Raw genomic sequence first — 23,652 nt, forward strand, 5'->3', positions numbered from 1 at the left:
CCTGTAGGCAACTAGAATAATTTCAGTTGTTACCTTTTAATCACTGGGGTATGTACTACAATGCAATCTTCAGAAAAGCTGTTGGATGAAATATTTCCTCTCCGGCATCAAAGGCTGCTTTCTGGTCTGATTTATTTCACTGTAATGAGGTCATCTTTGGACTAACGTTATGGTAATTTCCAATGTTCTCTTGCAAGCAAAAGAAAGACCCCAAACCTCCTTTTTACACCACCACATTAAGTACTCTGATGAAAAAGAGTGTGTGATAAGGTACCTGAGAACGGGAAAGGATTTGCAAGGCTTTTGTCCAGATTTCCAGGAAAACTGATAGACTCTATGAACTTCTGCTAGTTAATAAATCATCAGGAGAGGGGTGATTTTTAACTGACCAAAATAACAGCAAATGTTTAGTGACGAAAACCTCAAAAGGTGTGAGAATAATTCTTAGCCAATAATTTTATTTCAACATGTTAAAGAATGTGAACTTTGTACTGTTGATGCTTTGGTGTAATTTCTGTACATCACACTTGAGTTCCCAAATACTTTTCTGCTGTTATGCACATGCATGCAAAGCTTGGCACTTAAGAACTGATGCCTAAAGGAAACATTACCTGTGAAGTTATTCCAAAGCAGCCTGTTTTTGTGAGGAGCACCTTGATGATAATTCTCCTTAGAGCATTTAAAATCTTACTTTAGTATTTCCAGGTAGATGAAAGATGGCTTAACTGTCTTTTCATGCCTGATTGTGATTCCACACTAATCATAGCTGTGCCTGTGCATCTGAACTTTAGGAGAGGCAGTATTTGGCAGTGGCTCTCACACCTGCAATTGGGATGAACAGAATATGAACTCAGAGTAAAGCAGATTTAAGCCACAGACAGCAAGTGTCTTAGGTTGAAGAGTCAGAGTGCTGTGAAAATCATGTGTTTTTCCTACTGTATCACTCATGATAATAATGGCTGGTAAGATGTCAGGTGAAATCCTGGCTCTAGCAAAGTCAACATAAAATCTTTCATAGACTCTACTAGGATTGGTACTTTATCCCAAAGGAAAATATCATCTGAAGATAAATTTACAGAGGCTTATTGACAGGAGTGCCAGATTTCAAGGGGCACTGGTAATTTATAGGGCTGAAGATACACTTTTGGGTAGTAGTTTTTAGGTGGGTTTTAAATACCACTAAGAAACCACAAACCAAAGCAGAACAGGAGAGAAGAAGTCTTATTTCTTTCTCACAGGTCATCCTAAATGCCTTGTGAGTTGAAGATATGCATTGCTTGATTCTGCTTTTGATATTCCTTGTACTTCTCTCTTGCCTCTTACTTCCATCCCTCCTTCCCTCTAGAAAACCTCAATCCAAATTCCCCACAAAGCCACGATGCAGAGTATTCCATCAGGTTTGTCTCTGGGAGGCTGTCCAGGCATTTCTGCAGCACAGGAGCTACGCTTGAGGAAAGAACACTCTTACGTGGTGAAACCAGAGGGGGGTCAAAAGAATTTAAACTAGTTTGAAATACAAAACAATAATTTATTTGACTTCATTTTACTTGTTAACGTTTATAGCTAATGATGATTTCATGGAACTGCTTTTATAATTCAATACATTCAAATCTATAAAGCAAACAGTTACTACCATGGGCTTTTCAAATTCCACAAACTGTCTTACAGAAACAAATGAGCTGTACATGCACATCTTTTCAATAGGTTGCAACATTTGCAAACATGCTTGAAACTCCTTTAAAGCTGCAGGACAGTGTCCTCTGCGTCAGGCTTTTCAGATGAAACCTATAGACTGTCTTCAGAAACCTTAAAAAGGAAACTGTTTAGATTTTGAGCATAACTCTAAAAACTGCTGTTTGATAAATGTCAAATATTACAAGAGAAATGACTCTAATTCTGAGTTTAAACCATCAGCTAAATATTGATAAACAGCACTCTGTGTAGAAGTGAACAACAGCAAAAGAATAGCACAAAATATGGTTTCACAAAAAATAGGTATGTGCAGTTACCCCTGTGGGTTTTTTGCAAACTTTTAGGTAAAGAAAAGCATGGGTACCTTTTAATATGAATATAGTCTAAGCAAATTACCTGTGTAAGTATGGTTAATACATTTCTGATATTTAAACACTTCATGTAAAAGGTAACAAGTAAAAAAGTACAATCAGTATTCCAAAAAGCACTGCTAATATTGCCATTGATGGACATGGGCAAGCTTCCTCTCCACTTTATAATGGAGATCCTGGCACCCACAGTTGTAGAGTTCAGTATTTGAACTATAAACTCGATGACTGTATCTTATATACAAAACTCTTGCCACATTGAACGAGGCATTGATTTCTACCCCAATGGTAGTGTTTTATGTACATAACTTAGCAATGGTGATTATACAGTAGTCACTGACAGGAAGGAATTGTACACCCGTGTGCCGTCTGGTGACTTAGTGCCATGGGTTAGCAGTTCCTGGATTGTCATCCAATTGTCAAATATTTTTTTATTTCTCTTCTTCATCATTTTTTTGTGGCTCAGTTCAATGATATTCATCTCTTTCTTTTCTTCTGCACCTTGCTGTTCCTTTAAGCAATCTAACCTGCTCTGCATCATAAACTCGCGCCTCTTCCTCTGCTCCTTCGCTTTCACTAAATGCTGCTTCCGCTCTTCCTTGCTCCAGTAACGGCCCATCTTCATTTCACTGATGGCATCATCGTCGGTGGTCATACCACTGCGCTCCTCCTTAATCTTTATGGCACGTTCTCTCAGCAGCCTGTCCCTCACTGGCCTCTTTGTAATGTAGCGGGTTCCATCGCTTCTGACCTTGACTTTCCACTCCATCCTTGGTTCACTCTGGCTTGAATTAAAGTCTTTGCACATACTCACCAGACTCATTTGGCTCTGTGCATACTCCACTGCAGATTTCTGTTGGATCAGCTGCATGTAGCTCTGATAATGCTGTGCATGGGCAGGAATATGAGCATGCTTATATGGTGAGTGATGGTATGGGGATACATAGGAACCAGAAGGTTTCTGACTGTGAGTAGGGCTTTTGCTTCCATCACTGGCTTTTCTCTCCTTGCTTTCCAGCTGCTTGCCAAGGTCAGGATCTTTCACAGAGGCATGGCATTTACCAGTGCTGGATTCATGACTTTCTGAGCTAGCAAATAAATTCTTTTGGGAGACATTATATGCCACTGCCCCCTCATTACCTTGACAGTTAATGCCTTCTGCAGTTCTGCGCAGCGAATTGTCAGGGGAGATCTCCAGCGTGAGTGGTGTGCTGCGGCAGCTTTCGCCTGTGTTATAGGCACTCGAGCTATCCTTGTCAGACTTCTCAGGGAGCTCCGTAATGTCTGAGAGCTCGTGCCTGCGAACATCGATGCTTGTGTTATAGTTGCGGAACCCGCTGTTATGTAACATCCAGGGCTCTCGGTACTGATCCTTCAGCTGCTGCATTTTATGAGCTCTCACAATATTCAGGCACTCCAGCTCGATATTGCGCAGCTCCTCGTTCAGCATCTCCAGCTCTCTGTCAACGCTTTCTTGGTCGCTTTTGCTCATATCCAGAGTGCTGTTGTGGTAATACAGGCTGTAAGGGTTGGCAGACTTCACCTGGCACTTCAGTTCCAGCAGTTCCCGGAATCGCTCACATTCATCCACAGGGATGCCAAGGAAGTCGACATCTGTGCAGTCGGCCGAGATAAACGACTCGTTGCTGAACTGCATATCGCCACTTCCCAGGGTGTCATGACTGTACATCAGCTTCTTCTGGCTCCCTAAAGTGTTGGAGGAGGTGGTGTGATCATCCGCGTTATTCTCCTGCTCGGAGCTCTCGTCGTTACGAGTGCTGTCGTCTGTGCGCCCCACACCACTGTCTTTCTCGTGCTGGTTAGATAAAATAGTGGCTGTATCTGTGGTACCTCCATCCTCCTCATGCTTCTTCTAACAGCAAAAATGAAAAGACAGAGAAATTATTGCAAGGACATGAAATATTTCAGGGTGTTTATTTTTCAATCAGTTTCTCAATCGTTGTTACACTTTCTGCATCTTTGCTTTTACTTGTGTGGTAAGAATACTATTATAGAATCATAGAATAGTTAGGGTTGGAAAGGACCTTAAGATCATCTAGTTCCAACCCCCTTGCAGGGACACCTCACACTAAACCATCTCACCCAAGGCTTTGTCCAACCTGGCCTTGAACACTGCCAGGGATGAAATGCTGACCAAACCCACAGCCTGCTGTGGATGTTCTTTTCAGAAGAACCTGAGGTCTGCTTTTCAGCAGTTATATAGCAACAGTGGTAGAAGTCACATTTCCAAAATGTTTCTTCTCCCACTTAGAAGCCCAAAAGTATCCAGTCTACTGCAGTGCCAAGAGAATATGGCTCTTCAAAACACACAGATGCCACAGAGAATATAGTTTTAGAAAACTCCAGCCAAAACCAGAAAAACTATTAATGAACTTTTATGATTGTATGAATTGTGGCAGAACGATGGGGAATAGAAGCCCATATCTGTGGCCCTGTATATAAACTTTGCTATATAAAACCTTCTTCTTTGCCTTACTCCCCATACCTAGACCTTACTTGAGTCATTTGCTTGAGTCATCTATTTGGATTTTAAGGTTTCGGGAGGCAGGGTGCTTTCAGTATGTGCATGCATATCAGATAGGGGATTTTATAAGTTAGTCTTCTGACTGCTCTATCTACTGTACACATAGTTTATACTGTCAGTGACCACAGACAGAACAGTGGATTTCTAACTGTGACCATTGCTGTTAGAGGCAAAAGTAAAAAAAAAAGGTAACATTTTAAAACCTTTTGGTCCCCAACATGAGGTTTGGGGCAGTCATGTAATGTCTTGATTTTATAGAAAGCCCTTTTGCCTTGATCGTTATTTGAGACACTAAGTGTATTCAGTCAAGTTCAGTGCTGGAATATGGAGTGCAATGTGAAATTGTGACACTGCTGCACAACAGAGTGGCAGTACCTGCTGGAGCATGCTGGCAGTAAATTGCATTGCCTGGTGGTGCTGTTCCTCTAACATGTCCATGTGCAAGTCATCCAGAAAATCATTTCTGTCATCATCCATCCATCCTTCATCCAGCTATGTGAAAAGGGAGGGAAAACCAAACCAAATGTTGTCAAAAGAATGAAGACTGACTTAAATTACATTCCTTCTTTGTGGAAAGTCATTGAGAAATCTCAGGGGATTCCTTCCTGTGACAGTGCTGCCATTTCGTGAGAAGGAGCACACATCTCCTGTGCTAAGTGTGGGTACTGACTGTCCTACCTCCCCTCACAGCCACCTTCATCTCAAGCAGCATGATTTTATCTTCAACAGATATAAAACAAACCCAGCCTTTTCATCCATGGAAATAATTCTAAGAGTTGGGGCTGTTCTGGTTTGTGCATGACTTGATTAGAATGTATAGAAATACTCCCGAGCCCAAAGCCTGAGCACACCATGTGCGAGGTGGCATCAAGGGCCAGAGGGAAAAATGCTGGCTAGGGGTCTGTGAGACTTCTTTACTCCTAGCTTCAGTCATCCCCAAGGGGAAGATCAGAAGCATCCAAACTGACAGGATAGCCATGAGCCTGATCCTGTGTCTCCAGGTGTACTGGCAAGGGTTGCTCTCCCAGCAGGAGCAGCAGAGACAGATCAAAGAACAATGCTCATGGCTGTTTGTTCAACATCTTTGTTGTGCTAATTCCTGCTCTATAAAGGGATCTGGTTCAACCTTTTATTACAGCTGAGGATGCCTCTTGACAGTATTTAACTGCATTAAGAGATGGAGTATAAAGGGCTAAATAATAGGTGTTTTAATGAATGGATAATCAATAGCTATAGGAATTAAGAGTTCAGTATGTTCTTCAAAGCCATGGCTTGAAACCATCCATAATACCTTGCACTGATGTTTGTAATAGCATTGCAGCATATATAAATCACCAAACACCTTATAAATTGAACTTGAAAATATAGACATAAGTGCCATGACTGCTGAATTCCATTATTTTAGATCACCTATATGTCCAGACAAACTGTGTTAACATGGTTTTGGGTAGATCTGGTAGATTTAAGTAGATTAAAATTCTTCAAAAGAACTGCTTTCTACAAAACCGCAGATCTTTTGATAAAGACTAAAGAGAGGGTGTTTTTTTTTAGTTCCTACAGTACCTGAAGTTCTGGTCTTGCAACAAGCAAGGAGATATTCTTGCTCTCTTCACTGGTGAGAAGTGCCACTGCTTCTTCTCGGTTCTGCACCTCTATGCCATTGATCTTTAAAGAAAAGAGCAACACAATGAAATCTTTTCATAAGGATACTTAAATGCTGCTGTGATGGTTCTACAGAGTGGCATGGCTGGACAGATCCCAGTGCTGTGTGGGCCAGGCACACACACTATTCACATCTCCAGCATGTAAGTGTTGGGGAAGTGTGTTGGTTTGGACATGAGAAGCTGTTCCACACCTCTGCATGTGATGTGCAGAGCTTTGTTACAAGGAGAGAAACTGGAGAAGCACAGTTAGGCAGGAGCAGAATCAAACAGCAGGTCTGGTGGGTGGGAAGGAACAGGAGCATCCTAGTGTGGGACAGGTGAGATTGAGGTTGTGTGTGCTGCTGCCAGAGACTGGATGGGATGTGGACCTCTACTCATGTTAGTGTCTATGCAGACTTCTGACAAAGCCCCTGTGGCGTAGGATTGTTGCACCTGGAAGACAACTCATGCCTGCATACAGAACTAGACATTCTGCCTCCTGAGCAAGTACTAACATCCCTGTTAGTGCTGGCCAGGACTATCAAAGTCTGACTGGGACATGGCAGAGGAAAGGGAAATACCCTCATAAAATTAAAAGGAAGTACATAAATACCAGTCAGAAGGGAATAATTTGTAGAAATTATGCTGAAATAAAGACATTGCAGCAGGTTGCAGTGTGTTAGCAGATTCCAACCATTTACACGTGTACCTGAATAATGCGATCCCCTTCTCGGAGTCGACCGTCTTTTGCAGCAATACTATTGGGATCGATCTACAAAATAAAGAGAGCTGTGAGTGCTTTGGAGGTTTGAGAACTCAGTATTTACTTCCTGTGGTAAACCCAGTATTGGTAACATAACTGATACTGTAAGCTAGTGTGTCTGTTGCTGCTGCTATATCTATAGTGTTATGTCCCGATTAGTGATTATAGGACTTACTCTTGCTTGTGTCAGACAAAAAGTGAAATGCCAGTTAAAATGATGAAGTCAAACCCATTTCTTCCTGATATGTGTCTTCAGAGAATGTAGGTTTATCATGTTTGCATGACACTGAGTTACCTCATAATTTAACTTTTTGCTTTACAACACAGTGCTCTGATTAGAACCACTTTTTGCATACAGAGCAGGAAGGATTATATCTTAAGTGATGCATTTTAATGGCAGATTTTAGATTCAGTTATGAGTTTCTTTCCCCAAACTGCTGTTACTAATTTGAAATGGATTTGCATGCTAAAAAGATTATGTATAAAATGCTACTTATTGCATGAAAGAGAGCAGAAAGAGACAAAAGGGCCCCAAATCTTTGCAAATAGAAGTGCGGGGTGGTGATTTCGTCTTTATTTTATGTTGTTTCTGGGATAGACAATAAAAATTAAAGGGGGAATATATATGTTTTCAAAATATTTTGAAAACATCATCTGAAACTGAATGCTGAGACTGTGTTAGGGGAAAAACGAACACTAAATACTAACAGAACGAAGTTTGGCTCAGTGGATGCAGGATTTCACTCCGTTTGGAGGAAAGGAATAATAATTAGATTTCTTCCAATTACTGCATTCTGACTCCTTTTCACACATGGTACAAACAGAGGATGAATGTCCTAAATGTCCAACACTGCAATTTTAACAACAAATTGTATCTTATGGAAATCAGCTCAATCTTACCTCACTCACATAAATACCCATGTCATCTTCATCATCCGTTCTGTAACATACAGTAAGGCCAAGCTTGTCCTGGCTGTTCACTCGATGTAAATCTACTTCCTGAGGTTTAAAAAAAAAAAAAGAAAGAAAAAGGGAAAGCAAACCCACTGTCAGTGAGACACTGGTGACTGATGGAAGCAATTTTTCAAATACAATGAATATATTTTGCTTAAGTGATATAGTGGATCTCTTTTCATTTCACTTGTGGACGAGGTTAACTTACTGAGCAAAACGTGATTATATGCAGACAATCAATACCTGGGGCATTTTTGACCTTTCAATCAATATGAAGTCATTTTGAAAACAGACCCTTTATTGATCTTAAAGAAGAAAAATTACCTATATTTCATGTAGTGGTAAGACTTCAAACACTAAAATACTTATAAAGTATGATTTCAATATTTGCCACAGCTGATATATATTTCCTTATAAGCAGGGAAATTTTCTGGCTTTTTAGAGAAATACATAATACTTTATTACTTGAACTTGTCTAATCTTTACAAGATGATGTAATAAATTTCTTAAAAGTGTGACTGAAGATCAATACATTGTCAACAAAGCAGTTGGTATTGGTAATAGAAATATAATAAGCACTTTAATCTCTTGCAAGGGTTTGGTTTCAGCAGGTCATGGTTTATTATTCTAGTGCTCTTTGGTGGTCTTGTTAAATCTTGGAGACATTTAAGTGATCTTAAAACTATATGCTTCCTCTGCTTTTTTTGCCATGAGGATTTCATGTGGGTTGTGTTTTCCTATGTTTGCTGCTGCTCTGTGACACTGGGTTGTAAAATCCACGTAGATGCCCACAGGCTGCAGGATGCTCCTGCCTAGTGCACAGTTAGTGTGACCATCCACCTTTCAGCTCTACCTTCTTGCTACTCAGGGACAGCCAGGAGCCTAAAGACCTTGGGGAGCCTTGTATGCTTAACCAGCTTGTTGCCACTACTGTGTCAGTCCTGAGGATATTGTTGCAGGGAGAGAAGATGTTTCTTCATAGGTAGAGGTGTAATAGCAACTGTAGTTGTGTTTTTTACTTCCCTTATGTTGTGGTTTAAACTCAGTCAGCCATGCAGTCTCTCTCTCACTCCCTCCTCTTCCTCCCCCTGGCTCCTGGAGGGATGGGGAGGAGAATCGAAAGAATGTAACTCCCATGGGTTGAGACAAGAGCAGTCCAGTAACTAAGGTATAACACAAACCACTGCTGCTACCACCAATAGTAATAATAAGGGAAATAACAAGGGAAGAGAATACAGCCGCTCACCACCTGCCGACCGATACCCAGTACGACCGAGCAGTGATCTAGCCCTTCCAGGTAACTGCCCCCAGTTCTACATCCTGGGCATGCCGTGATATGGAATACCTCTTTGGCTAGTTTGGGTCAGTGTCCTGTCTCTGCTTCCTCCCGGCTTCCCCTTTTCCCTGGCAGAGCATGAGACTCAGAAAGTCCTTGGTCAAACTAAACAATACTGAGCACCAACTAAAACCATTGGTGTTATCAGTGCTGTTTCCAGGCCGAAAGTCAAAACCACAGCACTGCACCAGCTACTAAGAAGGAGAAAAAATGACTGCTACTGCTGAACCCAGGACACCTTAGAAGAGTGTTTGGCAGTGAACAAGGCTCTGAAAGGTCCCACTCCTGTGCAGCTAACACCAGGCAGGATGAAGGAGGCAACTGTGGGGTTCAAGCCCCATTACTGAGAAGGGAAAGAGTGGAACCAGGCAAAGATCCCTGTGTGGGATCCGAGGGGTGCCCCAGCCCCAGGGCTGACCCTGAATCTCATGTCTGTGCATGGCCCTGTCCCTTCCAGTGGAAAAGTTCTGATAACAAGACTCATTATTTCTGAATGTGTCTCTGTTTTGACCTGCACTGTGCCATTTGTAAGAGGCAAGACAGTAAAACAAGCTGATATGAATAATTTATTGGCATGTCTAGATGACAGCTGCCAAGATCAGCAATCTCATGTTATTTACTTGTCAACATGTGTAATTTCTTTCTTCTTTTTTTTTCCCCAAAAAGAACTGTGGCTGTAAATGTCAGTGACATTTCAGATGGTATTTAAATGGTTTTAGTCAATAGTATCTGTGGTGAACTGCTGCTCTTTTTCTCCCCCTTTTGTTACTTAAGGGTTTGAATACAGTGCTTTGGTAGTGTTTTTTTTTTTCAGACTTCTAAAGCTTTGGGGGCTTTTTAGAGAGGAGATGGAAATTCTTCAGATGAAAAGATGAGACAAAGTGGATTCGATTGTGATCTCATTTGATCCTTGGGAACGCCACTGCAGCCAATGCTTTCATTCCATATTTAACCAGGGTGTGAAATGGGGATGAGGTGGGAATTCATGAATTAGGCCTAATTCAGGCATAGGATGATTCCCATATTTCAAGCATAAAGATTTCGTATCTTCGGGAAAGTCTTTCTAAAGTTTACTGCTTTCACAATATGGCAAGAAACTAGTGCTGTAGCTCATTCTGCTGTTTGTCACACTGGTAGTGAAAATGCATATATATATATGTAATGCTAAAAACACCCCACAAAACCAAACAACAAAGCATGGTGACCTTGGTCAGTATGTAAATAGGTCCTATGTAACCATAAACACTTGCCAGCACCTTTTGAAGCAGAAGGAATGGAGGAACTAAGCTATCAGTTTCATTCTTACCTGCCGCATGTTTTAACAATAGGTGTTTTTCCAACAGTGTACAACTATAAAGGGTATTACTGAAATAATTAAAAAGTACGTATGGGTTTATAGGTAAAAAGCACCATCCAAGACATCACCTGTGCTATACTGGAAAGTAATAAATCATCTGGTAAATGAAATAATATGTACTTTAAAAGGAAACCATATATATATTGTTTAAAAACAACTCACAAATAAAGCAGCAAAAAGCTAAAGCAAACAAAAAGATTTAGAGCAGGTGTTTAGAACCTGAATTTTTATGAGTAAGTAATTGACAGACTTACCCTTGGGTACAATCCCTCTAGTCCTTTGTCGGAACAGAATAAGTGGGTTTGATGCTACCCAAACATGATAATTTTGGGAACTTCAAGATAGAAACAGCTGCTTTCTGTAGGTCTTTGCGTCAGTGAAGTTTTAATATAATCATAAAGGTTTGAAATGTTTGAGAGATAAAAGTGTGCAATTCCGGTTGGAGTTGAAGAATCAAAACCAGAGTCTTCAAAGCAAAGTTTATTTTCCATATTCAGAGTCAAGTCTGTATAATGTACAAGTACATGAAAGGGGGGAAATAGAAAACTGGCAGCTACAAGTACAAGGTGTTACGGTTGGTTGTGTAACTGTACCAGGAATTAACATGGGTCTACAGAACTTTGTAGGTGTAGTTTTGCAGTGCCACAAGACTTGCTGTTTCTTACTCCTGTGTCTTAGTGCTGCACATCTGTGCAGCCCAAGTGCCTGATCCTGCAATGGTCCTGCTGCAGAGAACAGCCGCTGCGTGCACAGAGACCCCACCAGGCCCTGCTCTTTCAGATCAGGCTGGTGCACTGTACAGTCACCAGCTGAAAGCGTATTTACTGCTCAACTGGGGCTCTTTATAAAATAATATGAAACCTATCAGCCACCTACATTGCAGAAGGGAGACACTGAAGTTATTCAACACCTGGTCTAGATGTGCAGAAATTAATTAGCAGACAACAGTGATGTCCACAAAGTGTGGGTTACCGGGGCTACATTAATACAATAAATGTAAAATTTTCATATAGGATGTAACTTTTAAACTCACAAATAATGAAAATCTGCTTCTGTAAAAGGTAAAAAAGTGACATTTTGAAAGATGTTCAAGAGAAATATTTGTATGGTATTACACAATAGAGTCTGCAAAAGAGAACTGGCTGAAAGATTACTGGCTCTTTATCAAATGTTGAGCCAAGGAGGGCTCAAAGAGCTAGCTGCTGAAATCCATATGGCATTTGTAGCAAGACAAGAAGAAATGAACATGCTCTATGACATTATACCTGTAACCGCTCATAATAATGAATTATGAGTAAGTGATAATGGTAAATTAACCTCTCTAAGCTCAGAAGATCCTTCATTTGCAAGAGATTATTGAATTATTGTACTGCTGATTTAAATTTATGGCCTGCCTGTGAAGTTTAAAAAATCTACATCCTTTCTATAACAAGACAGAAATGAGCAGTGGAACTCTGAAATGAGAGGACAACAATGGGTAAAGTAAGCTCAAACATTCACAAAGCATTATCCAAAGCCTGCATAATAAGTACTCTGTCCTTTTGTCTCTCTCCCTAAGAAGTGCTGTTGTGTGTCCTGACACACCTGACCAGCAGAGTGCAATTTTTTGCTATTCCATTAAGTTTCACCCAGAAAAGCATGTCAGGGAAATAACAATCGATAAAGAACTATTTCCTTTTATAATGCATGAGGCCTTCTCACTCATTTTGGCAACTGACCTTGATTCAGCAGAAGGAAAAATCTTGTTCTTCTGTCTTGAAGATAAGGAAAGTGATCTTTACATTTGTCTGTTCCTATAAATGTGGTTTCAATGTAGGTAAAAGCCAAAATCCAACCCCTCCACTTTTCAGAGAAGAAAATTTCATAAAATAGGTTTTCTTTCAAACATTCTTCACACTAGAGAAGAAGTAAAAACCTGCCTGGAGGTTATTGTGCCAGCCCAACGTTGTGATGGTAGTTCTGTGATGGACCACAGAGACTGGTCTTAAGTCATTAGTGGTGCCAGGGAAAGCCAGATAAAACTGTTTCTCACCCGGGTGAAAAGAGTTTTAGGATGCCTGAGTAAGGTAACTTGAAAGATGCCCAGGCTCTTTGCCAAGCAGATGGCCAGCCGTCCATGATTAAGACCTTTCTCATGCAGTAAAGAGGTGTTAAGGCCAGTTTGAAGTCCTCCAGAGAGCTAGGGGAGAACAACCTTTCAGTATTAGCTTGTCAGCAAGTTGGAATGTTTTACCACTGTTGGATTTGTTCCAAACAAAGAACATACAAATACTTGCCTCAAAAAGCACAGTTATGAAGTTGAAGGAAGGTACTGCTTTTTAATCCTTTACAAATTCAATCACTGCGTTAGCAGCACTGCTAGGGCTGAAGTCCTTTGTATTCAGAGACATTAATGCCTTGAGAAGCTCCTGATCAGTGCAACTCCCTGCAGAGCAGGAGTTTTCATTGTAAAGACATATATTCACATAAAATATGCTTTCAAACGCTTTATAGCCAAGATGGAATAAAAATTGCAGAGTGTGTGACGGAGCCTACTGATTCCCATGTGTCTTGCAAACAGATGAGAGAAGTAAAAGCAAACTTTCAACCACAGTACTGAAGTACACAGTAAAGGGCAGAGCCTGAAACCCTGGTACTCAGCTTTATTTATGGTTTCCTGAAAGCAGGGAAGTATTAATTTCAAATTTTGAAGCCCAGATTTTCGTGCTCAGTGTGTTCATTTCTTGCTCATCAGATGTTACGGTTTTATGCTTGGAACACTGAGCTGTGTGCTGGGAGGGCAAAAAGCTATTTGCATATATCTGTTGTACTTCACTCTTTTGATGTGAAGGCTTCACTTCTGTCCAAGATCGAGTGAGAGTATCAGAAGGGAGGTTTCTTAGCAGTTAGCGAACATTTCATGTAGTTTTCAGCCCCGAGATTTACTTAGTCTCAACTAGCCATCCAGCTGAGTTCAGTTCTCAGAAAGAAAGCAAGACCTAAGTGCAAGCTGCATATAGGAAAGGGTAAAGACAGAAAGTCAGATGGGAGAGAACAAGCTCCCTTTTTGATGTGGAATGTACTCCCTTGTAATGTGAGAAAGTGAACACAGTGAGAAAGGCCTCACTTGGGCTGTGTGTCTGACAGCTGGACAGACTTGTTTGAATAAACATATTAAGGCATAATGCCGCCGAGGAATCCTGGAGTGACATTATTCTTCCTTTATGAGCCTGAAATGACTTCTGGCTGGGCCTCTGTGAAGAATGAATATACTTTTAATTTCTAATAAAACAGTAGTTGAGGATTTAGTCCCGCTTTCCTTGTGGCATGGAAACTTCAAAGGAGAAGAAATGGTCTTTATTTTTTTTTGTAGTAGGGAATATATGGCAGTTACCTCTGAGTCATCCATTAAAGACAAATATTGAGAGGTAAAACTGAGAACACAATTTTGGCATCTTGGCAATACTGCCAGCCTAAATTGTTTCCTACGGATATTTACGTTAGAAACTTGCTGTGAACTTGGGTATTTCACTGGTTTTGCCTTGTTTACTTGTTACAAATCACTAGCCAGTCAGTTATAGGCCATAAAAGTTTAGACGAGGAGCTTCTGATTGAAATTCAAAGCACGCTTTATGGACACAGGATGCCAGAAGGCTGACTTGATGGCTTTCTTACTTTAGACATTGCTGCTGCAGTCAATGAAACAGTGCCTTTGTGGTCTTTTAAAACGTATCTATCAAAAGGCAAACAAAAAAGCAACTAGCCAGTTGAGTCCCTGTTAGCACTTTGACCTTCCCATTGATCACAGTCTCTACAATTTGAACAAGAATCTTTAGTGGTTTTTAAGAACGCTATTAGGCTACAGAGACTTTTCTAATGTTCATCTCCCTGTGTTACTGAGCTGATCACCTCTTGCCATGAAGTACTATATCAATGTCAAAATTATTAATGTTGTGGTTTAAGGCATATTAACGTCTGGCTACTGAAGTGCATGTGTTTAAACTGTTTCCAGCTCAACTGGTTGACGTTCTAATGGAAGCAATATAATTTCTCCTCAATATTAGATTTCCTAAAAGATAGTTTTTGAAAAGACACTGGCAGAAAATACTGATTTGTTCTACATTTTCCCTTACGACTGAAATCTATATTGTATTTGTTTTTCTTTAAGGAAAAAAAAATGCACTTGTTTGAAAAGTAAGGCCTTGAAGTCTGCTAAACAGCATTTGTTTTACTGGCACTTTGATTTTATCCTGCCTTTGATTCGTGTTTGTATACCGAGATGAATTGCTACCAGATCTGCAGCATTTGAAAACCGCGTGCACATTTTTTATGGGGTTTTAGTCCTTGATCCCACAAACACTTTTCTAGAAGGGAACAACTTTGTGCTTGTAGAACATCTGAACTCTGCTCCCACTGAAGCTGTTGATAAATGTACCACTGATTTAAACAGAGCTACAGACAAGTCAGCATTGCTTGCTCTGACAAATAGGCATTAGCAGGGCCAGGATCTAAGAAATCAGAAATCAGAAGTGCAAGCAAGCTAAGAGTAAACTATTCACTTACTGATAAACTTGAATGGATTAGCTGGGTCAGACATTGCTGGCAGTATTTGAAGTATTGAGATACTTTACTGCTATTTATTACAAACAATTTAAAACACTTCAGTGGGTCAGTACAGCTTAAGTGTCTTGCAGAACTAAGGCCCACAATTTATATGCTGTGCTCTGAATGGTTGGGAGCAGCTTATTAAAATTAAGTATGGGAAAGCTGAAGATGAACTTCTGATGGGATATACAAGTACTAAAATCCCAAGTGATGTTTAAAGATTTGGCAATGGGAAATGGACTTGCATACCTTTGTGACTGGTTCAACTTTTATTATCTATAATTTTCATTACTTAGAAGTTACATATGTATACATATGAAAAGAGAGGAACAGCTTAGTATAGTGGCAAATCTATTCTGGTCTTGTCTTGTAAACTTACAATACTTCTAAATTATATGATCAAGAACATCTGTTTCTCAGCTGGGGAATATTTTAAGGGAAACTCACATTTTTATTGTGACTATGTGGAACAGTGCCTGCCACTCACAAACTTGGAAAGTCTAAACCAGCACAGGTATACAGAATTTAATGAATGGAATCAGTGACTTCATTATTTATGTTAATTTGTTAACTGAAGTTCTAGCTTATCAGTCCACCATGCACAGTTAAATACACTGATAAAGGTATCAATAAGGTTTCCAACCTGCAAAGTAACTAATAAGCAACTGTATAAGTATCTGCTTTGAAATGTCTTTTTGCTTTATATACAAATAAAAACCATGACAAGTGCATGTAAGCTGTCAGTAAGTGAAATAGTAAAGACCAAGTACCTCTAATTCCAACTCATCTCGGTCCATTTCTTGATGAATTCCTCCCATGTAGTCGTTTGGGTCATAGTATTCATGCACTGATGGATGGCTGGGAAAAAAAAGGTGTGTTTTAGAACCGCACTAAGGACTCACTATGACAGCACTCAGCACTCAGTACTAACTAGAGTTAGCACATTAATCCATTCTGAGCTTAGAGCAAGTCATTGTGAACATGATGGACTAACAACCACACCAAGAAGTTGCCCATCGTTAATGAATGCATTGTACCACTTACACCAATAAAACAAAAATTACATGTATTGTAAGAGAAGTCCAAAGCATTTGGCACCTATTAATGAATGTGAGACTTGTAAAAAGCTTTAAAATTTACTAATGGATTTTCTCCAAATGTAAAGCTGACTTGGGGAAAAAATACACAGCAGCCAAGTAGGGTCAGGGGTACGAGGTGATTGCTGAGAGGGCAGGTATTTGTCAGGGTTCAAGATGAGAGGGGATACTAGATTATTTACTTGTGAGCTCAGGTTATTTGCAGACATGAAAGTAAAACCATTCCTGGCTGGCTGCTTGGCATTTCTACTTTGCTTTAAAGACAGAAAACTTTATCCAACTGCTAAGTATTATAAAAATAATTTGCCATCCAACTGTTTGGATCAGCGGCATTCTGTTGATGGGTTTGAATGAAACAGGCTGTGCCTAATGAGTTAAATACTGTTTAAATATGCATCACTCTTGATATTGCCATTCACTACTGGCATGTTGCTTTTCACAACTTGAGCTCTCCAACTCTTTGCTATCTATACTTTGAAAACTGTAAGCAGTAACACTCTTGTGATCACTCTTTTCTATGCTGGAATTATTTTCTGCAATGAAAGTAAGCTCCCTTTAATTCTCCGTTAACTAGATACATGTTTCTTTGTAAGTGTGAGGCTATTTACGTAACAGCATCTGCTAACTGGCTGAGATACCGATCTTGTTATATGCAGGCTAGATTAATGTGAATGGGATTTGGAGAAGTTACAGAAAGCATTAGGAAAAAACAACTCTGTTTGCCTGCACATGCTGGGTGACAGCACACTCAAACAGCTAATGGACTGCCCTTGTGTGCAGGGAGAGCCGTGAGGCAGGCTGGGTACTTGAGACCAAGATCTACAGCTCAAAGTAAGGCCATTGATGATACCAGCAGTTGCAACAATTAAGGGGGAATATGAAGTTTCTTGATAGGACTTACTTACCAATACCACTGGTATTATACAGGCATGTGGCAACCTAAATGATTCATCACAAATTAATCTTTGCTGTTTCCCTAATGTAATTGGTTTTGCAGTTGAAAAGTTGCAGGCATTGAAAACCCCTCTTGTTGGGGGTATGCAAGGTAGGTGATCTTAGTATAAGCGTGTCCTCTCCACGGTGTGCTAAGCTCTGCTGCTTGTTGACAACAAACAAGCTCAAAGCTACAGCCTTTTGTCAAACATTTCCACTAAAACATGCAGCTGCACTTGAATTTTCAATGGGCTGGGAATAAGTGGCTGTGCAGTAATATCTGATGGAACCGTCTTTCAAATAACCAACATTACTGAGAGTCGTGAAAGGAACAGACATTGTACATAGAAGCCCAGTTCCTGGCTGAACATATGAATGTTAACATGCTATGAAAGTAACTTAAGAGCAGTACAGCATCAGTGGCTGTTGGTAGTCAAAGCCTATTTCGTAGGAGTGCCGTGTGGCATGTCTGGAGGGGTGTGCTGGGGTGTGTTTGTGTGCTGATCCAAGTTCAGAGCTTGTGCTGCCTGCAGGCTCCCCTTCCAGAGCGGTGCTGTGCAGCCAGGACACGTGCACACTGCTGCTGCCTCTCACCAATGTACAGGATCATCTCAAAACGAGGTACTGCTGTTGATTGACCAGATCAGGGTCTCTCATACACAGCAACCGAGATGTTCAGAGTCCTTTCTGTTCCTTTTTCCCCTGTGGAGATGCGTGGCAAGATGACAGGCAATATGCATGGGTTCCTTGGGGAGCTGTTTTCCTCTTGAACAGCATGTGAGGGCGTGGTGTGTGTGTGCCAGCAGATAATTGTCATTTTTATTTGTAAGCACAAAAGCATCAAACTACCATTAACAATAATTAAAATTTGATTCTAAAACATCCATGACAGCACTGGTAAGTAATTTTAGTCCTAGAAAATAACTTATTTGAGTAACATCGCTGCAGGGTTGTAATAAAGTAATTAATACACTGGAACAGAATGTAGCAGCTCTTAGCATTACACAATTTATGGCAGCCATAAAAAATAAAGTTAAAACATAAGCAACCCAAAGAGGCAGTGAGAGGAATTATAAGAAGCAATAACTTTATCCATCAAATGCCAGCAAAAAATAAGCTTTATGAGGCCATGTTGTGACTTAGTGGCATTACTCATGTGAGTAATGGCTTGCTAATGTGTAGGAAAAATGAAAATGTTTTGAGTTACGGCTCAATGGCGTATGAATTCTGGCTACGCATTCACCAGCAAGTAAAGGTGAGTTGATGAACTACTTCTAAATGTCACATGAAGGAATGCAAGGATTTTCAGGGGCTTCACAAACTGATACTTACTCTTCAGGTAGGAGGTATGGGTCTAGCACAGAGACGGGTGGCGTAGGTGAGCCCATCTTGCTTAGAGCCATGATGTGTTCAAAAGTGATATCTGTCTGTGTGCCCACATCTACGAGCTGACAGTCCTGAGCAGGAGTGAAGCCCTTGGTGCGTGGAGTTCTTCTGAGGACCTGCACCACAATGGGCTCCTTTGCTGTCTTGAATGCTTCCACTGCCTGCTCATGTGTTGCTTTAGATAAATCCTTCCCATTGACCTGCAGGAAGAAAGCAAGCAAAGCAATGAGAGAAACAGTCAGGAAGTAAAGGATATCTTTGTTGGTTTTGGCTGTTAATGCAAAAGTCTCAGCTTTTATCTAAAGGTATATACATCAAGAACTAGGAGCTATTGTGCTGTTATGCATCTCTCATTTCCCCCTTTCACTATGTAACTTTACGAATCTTGTGCTCTGCTTTTAATTTTGATAGTTTGATTTTGCTGGATTCACTCTTCCAGCTAAAGTATAAACCAGCATCCTGTTTGTTTCTTGCAGATTAGAAATCTCTCAGCCCTTGTTTAAACAGAACTATTACTGATTCTCTTGTAATTTTTCTAGATTTTGTTTTTTAATCTTTTAACCTTTTTTTTGCTGAACATAACTCCTGGGACAAGACCTGAAATTGAAAAATTGTGTATTTGTGTCTGATAAACAGCATTTCAGATGAAGCACCATGATGGTACGCAGTCACTGCAAGAAAAATCTGCATCTTAGGGATGGGCATGGACATCATCTGGGGTACTGAAGGGAAATAATAAGGAAAAAGCAGTCATGGGCTTTTTGGCTTTTAACTAATTTTTTGTCTGTATAGCTTAGTCACTTTCCATCCCCAGATCTCACCACCATTATCTCCTGGCTTAATGAATCCTTATACATTGCAGACCATCTTTGCTAAACATGACTGAGACCCCACTGAGACCTGCCAATACTTGACATGGAAGGTGGGGGTCTGAGAAGAGAATTTGAACATAGATCCCTCCTGTCTCAAAGTAGTGAAGCTTCTGTTCATAGCAGCAAAAGTGAAATGAGGCATTAAATTCTATACAGTTTTCAGTCTTTGGCAAGCAGAGGTGTCCTTCCTGATCCAGAGAGAGGTGTTGAGCACTTCCAGCCCACTGTGGCTTTGCATTTCACTCATGCTCAGCTTCCTACCGCACATGGTTTCTAATGATCTTTTCCATAAGTACTGAAGTGTACCCAAGGGCTGCAAAGGAGATGAGGTCACATTGGTCAGAGTTCCTATAAAGCTGCAGAACCCCAATTCCCATTTTGAGTTTTGGTTTGTGAAAGGTTTTAATGTTTCTGTGTGTCTCCAACTGTACGGACTGTAATTTTATGGCAGCTAAACAGAATGAACAGTTTGGAACGAACTGAAAACAGGTAACTATAGTGAAAAGACTGTGTGCCCACTTCCAGCTGCTTCCAGCTCAACATGGGCATCTCTCTTGAAATCTGGACTGTTTATTGTTAAGGTATCCACAAAACCAAACGCTCTATGGGCTCGTATGCAAAAACTGTCACAGAAATAGTGGGAACCACTGGTAACGCCAATAAGTTTTTATACTCTTTTAACATGCAAACTGTTGGCAATTTAATACAGATGAAAAGAAGCTGTCCAGAGCAATTTGTTTGTGAAAGTTGTATAGTGAAGCTACAATCTTAAAGCATCATACTATCATATAATTGTTACCATGTTCTTTGGACTGGGGCAAGCACTGGCTGACATGCAGAGATAAACTGCAGTTCCAGATTAAAAGATGCTGCTAGCAGTGACAGCAAAGACCCCTGTCGCAGAAGTCCTTCTCATCAAGGAGCATGCTTTATATATAGATTTTCTTTGTGAATGATGTCTTGCATTGTACTCCTTGCAGTCAGAGAGCTACTGACTTGATAAACTGCATTACAGTTATCTATTATCAGAGGTGTGGGATGCACAGTGGAAACTGTTGCTGTCTGCATGGAAGAGTATCTTTTTCTTTCCAAGGCATAAAGATAATGAATCGCCGTGATTGGACATAGATGCAATAGTGTCCAGCCTCAGGTATTAGTGGTGGCTGCTGCTTTGTCATTTCATCAGTTTTATCCATGTCTGAAATATACACTAATGTGGCAATTCTGCCACATCACCTTCTTGAATATGACTGAATCTCTAAAATGTATGCCCAGATTCTGCTGTCTTTACTTGTATCAGGTCACGCTTAGTTCACACTGTGCTATGCCATGTTTAGTTCCATTAAAGTAAGTTGGGCAACTGAACGAGTAACATTACTCAGCCCAGTAACTGAATTTAGCCCATACTTAACATATTGCCTACAGCAAAATGCTGGGCAGTAATGAAGAAGGTTAACTTGAGTGCAGAATAGATTGAAAAGGCTAAATTCCTGCTGAATTACCTTGTGCACATAACACTTTTTACGCTGTCATCTCTGGTTTATCTTTGAGAGGTGATGACACCAGTTTTTTTGTTAAGCCAGCCGAGAATGGAAGGTGTTAGCATTACATTTACATTACAGAAACACTTGCACTGAACACAATTGCTCCCAGTAATGCATGTAAAGTTTGGCCTGGTCAAATTAAGTATCATTAACTCGCCCAATTGAGCAGATTACTTTAAAACAATTTGTACAGCTGTAAAATGAAGTTCAGTGTAATGTTTTCTCTGGAAAAAAGAAATGCTGATTATGGTTCGAGTTTTATTATTTGCTGCAAATTAAATGTTGCACATTTTACTGTGTGCATCCTAATGTTTTTTTTTTTTGTGCAACTAAATCCAGCAAGCAATCAAAATCATAGAATCTAAATTGCATCCAGTGTAGTGTTCTTCAGAAATGTGCTCTTGAATAGAATAACTCTTGAACAGGAAACTTTTCACGTGAGCTGCTTTCTACATCTTTATGCTAAAGCCTGGTAAAATCATGCAAAGGATATAGCTTCCTGGTTTATTTCCCAATATTGTGAGGAACTTGGCTTACAGACACTTTAGTACAGGCTGCATTTTAGTTCAGGTTATTTAGGACACTTTGGTTTTGCAGATCCATAGACTGGCATCCTCTGGGCTTTTGTACGCAACTGCTATATAAACAATTTTAACTCCAAAGTCAGGCTGATATCGTGCAGGGAACAGGCGGCAGTCTGAATGTATCATAAATTGCTAACTACAGGAGTTATTTCTAAGCAGTGTTCTGACTACTTTCTACAAGCTGATAATGCAGTGAAAAACAGGAGTGCTGCACAGCCAGGCGAAGGACCTGAGACCATATTTTAGGCTTCGGGATGAAAACCAGCTACGTGTTAATCTAATACCTCTCCTCCTGCAAAGGAAACCTTGTGTAGAAAAGGTTTGTGACTTTCTGGCGATACTCAGCATTTTATAGGCCTGCCTACTGCATCACTGAGTGCCCTCTCTGCCAGCAGAACTAATACCTGCAGGTTTCCACAAATGCCCATTCATCAGTGGCTTAACTGTAGGTCCTGGGCAGTGAATTAGACTGTTGAGGAACATGTGCTCATCTTGTTCTGCTTCATTAGCTACAAGGATAGCCCCAGTGGAGGGGCTGGAGAAAACCTGCAGGCAGGGATGTTACAAGTGCTGTAAGTAATGGCATCAGGTCTGCTCTGCCAGAGCCTTTCATCTAGTATTGCTGGCTCCAGGTCAGAACTGAGCATTTCAGTGGGTATTTGTATTCAACAATCTCTACATGGGCATTTCAGAATACTAGGACTCTGCAGAGCATGATAGATAAATAACTCTTAAGGGGGGATTTATATTTGATATATATACAATTTTATATCATGGGCTTGATAAGATGGCAATGATTATAGTAAAATGAAAACCTAACTCACTGTACTGTTATTATTATGGGTTTCTTAACCCACTGCTAAAATATGGTTGGGGATTTTGTCTTTAGAAGTTAATAATTCTATGAAACCTTGGGAGTACCCACATCCTATCAGGCAAGCCGTCTATGGACAGTAGCCATTCACAGGCTCAGTCTGCGCATCTCTTCTAAGAGACCAATTCCTAAACCCAAACTGAGTGAAATCCTTTTAGCTCTTCAGGTTTCTGTTTTTGTCAGCAGTCTTGGTCAGTGTGGTGCACTGCTGACCTACTAGATGTGTTCAGAACTGCACTAACAAAATAAGAGTTAATGGATTGCACAGAGCTATCACTATTAACCATTTAGATTCTGAATGTGGAATGATGGAACAATTAGTAATGGTGCAAAAATGTGCTCTCAAGTGATTTACGGCAGGGAAATTACACTCTAAACCTGGCACCTGAAAAAATGGACACATTATGACGTAAATACCAAGTAGTGAATAGTTTGTATTTACTGGTTTTTTTTTTTTTTTTTTAGTATTTCCCATCCCAGCACATCAATAATATAATTTTCCATTGAAATGAGGAAGGGAATGCTGAAATATCTGGATAACAAAACCTCATAATTCTCAAGTCAGCTTATGTATAACAGAGCTAAATTGCTTTTTCCAGCTAGAAAAAGTAGCAAGTATTAGTATTTTATTTTTAGTAGCACAGAAATGATGCAGAAGAAAAATATGATGATACCAAATGGCCTTATTTCTGGTGTCCATGTAGAATTAGTGCTTGTGGCTAATCCTGAATCCTTTGACACTTTAGCAAATAGATGATATTAAGATGTTTAGTTTCTGTCTGGAAAATTCATCACAATTGACAATTATTCCCAGTGCTTAAAAGCCAATAAATATATCTGTATAGTTTCAATTGTTAAAACAAAATCCCAGTGGCTCTATAATCATAGAATTCATTCCTAATGCTGTTCAATTGTACTCAGCAAAATTCTTCCTTAAAAATAGTTGCATCTGAAATAACACAGGAAAAAATATCCATGCAAATGAATGCTTCAGAAGAGTGCCAAAACCTACAAATATGCATAATTTCTTAGGAACATGCCATGTGACAGAGACAATGGGATCTTTCATGGCACAAAAGATGGATAAATTAACTTGTCTGAAATGTTGAAATGCTTAGTT

At 40.1% G+C, this 23,652-nt stretch overlaps 1 protein-coding gene across 2 annotated transcripts in view; it reads right to left on the reverse strand.

Moving 5' to 3' along the window:
- Nucleotides 1-1,507: 1,507 nt before the first annotated feature.
- The window catches only part of PDZRN3 (PDZ domain containing ring finger 3), a 142,847-nt gene continuing 120,702 nt past the window's right edge, over nt 1,508-23,652 (reverse strand). For both annotated transcript variants that reach the window (XM_057422868.1, XM_057422869.1), the window contains 7 exons: nt 18,605-18,858; nt 16,013-16,100; nt 7,912-8,010; nt 6,958-7,020; nt 6,169-6,270; nt 4,981-5,097; nt 1,508-3,933 (listed from right to left, as the gene is read on the reverse strand). In XM_057422868.1, coding sequence (XP_057278851.1) covers nt 2,383-3,933; nt 4,981-5,097; nt 6,169-6,270; nt 6,958-7,020; nt 7,912-8,010; nt 16,013-16,100; nt 18,605-18,858 — 2,274 coding nt within the window. In that variant the 3' untranslated portion in view covers nt 1,508-2,382. The remainder of the gene's footprint in view (nt 3,934-4,980; nt 5,098-6,168; nt 6,271-6,957; nt 7,021-7,911; nt 8,011-16,012; nt 16,101-18,604; nt 18,859-23,652) is intronic.

This window comes from Pezoporus wallicus, unplaced genomic scaffold, assembly GCF_028554395.1.
Source record: "Pezoporus wallicus isolate ANWC-B61680 ecotype Strahan unplaced genomic scaffold, APGP_CSIRO_Pwel_v1 contig_7073, whole genome shotgun sequence".
Lineage (NCBI taxonomy): Eukaryota > Metazoa > Chordata > Aves > Psittaciformes > Psittacidae > Pezoporus > Pezoporus wallicus.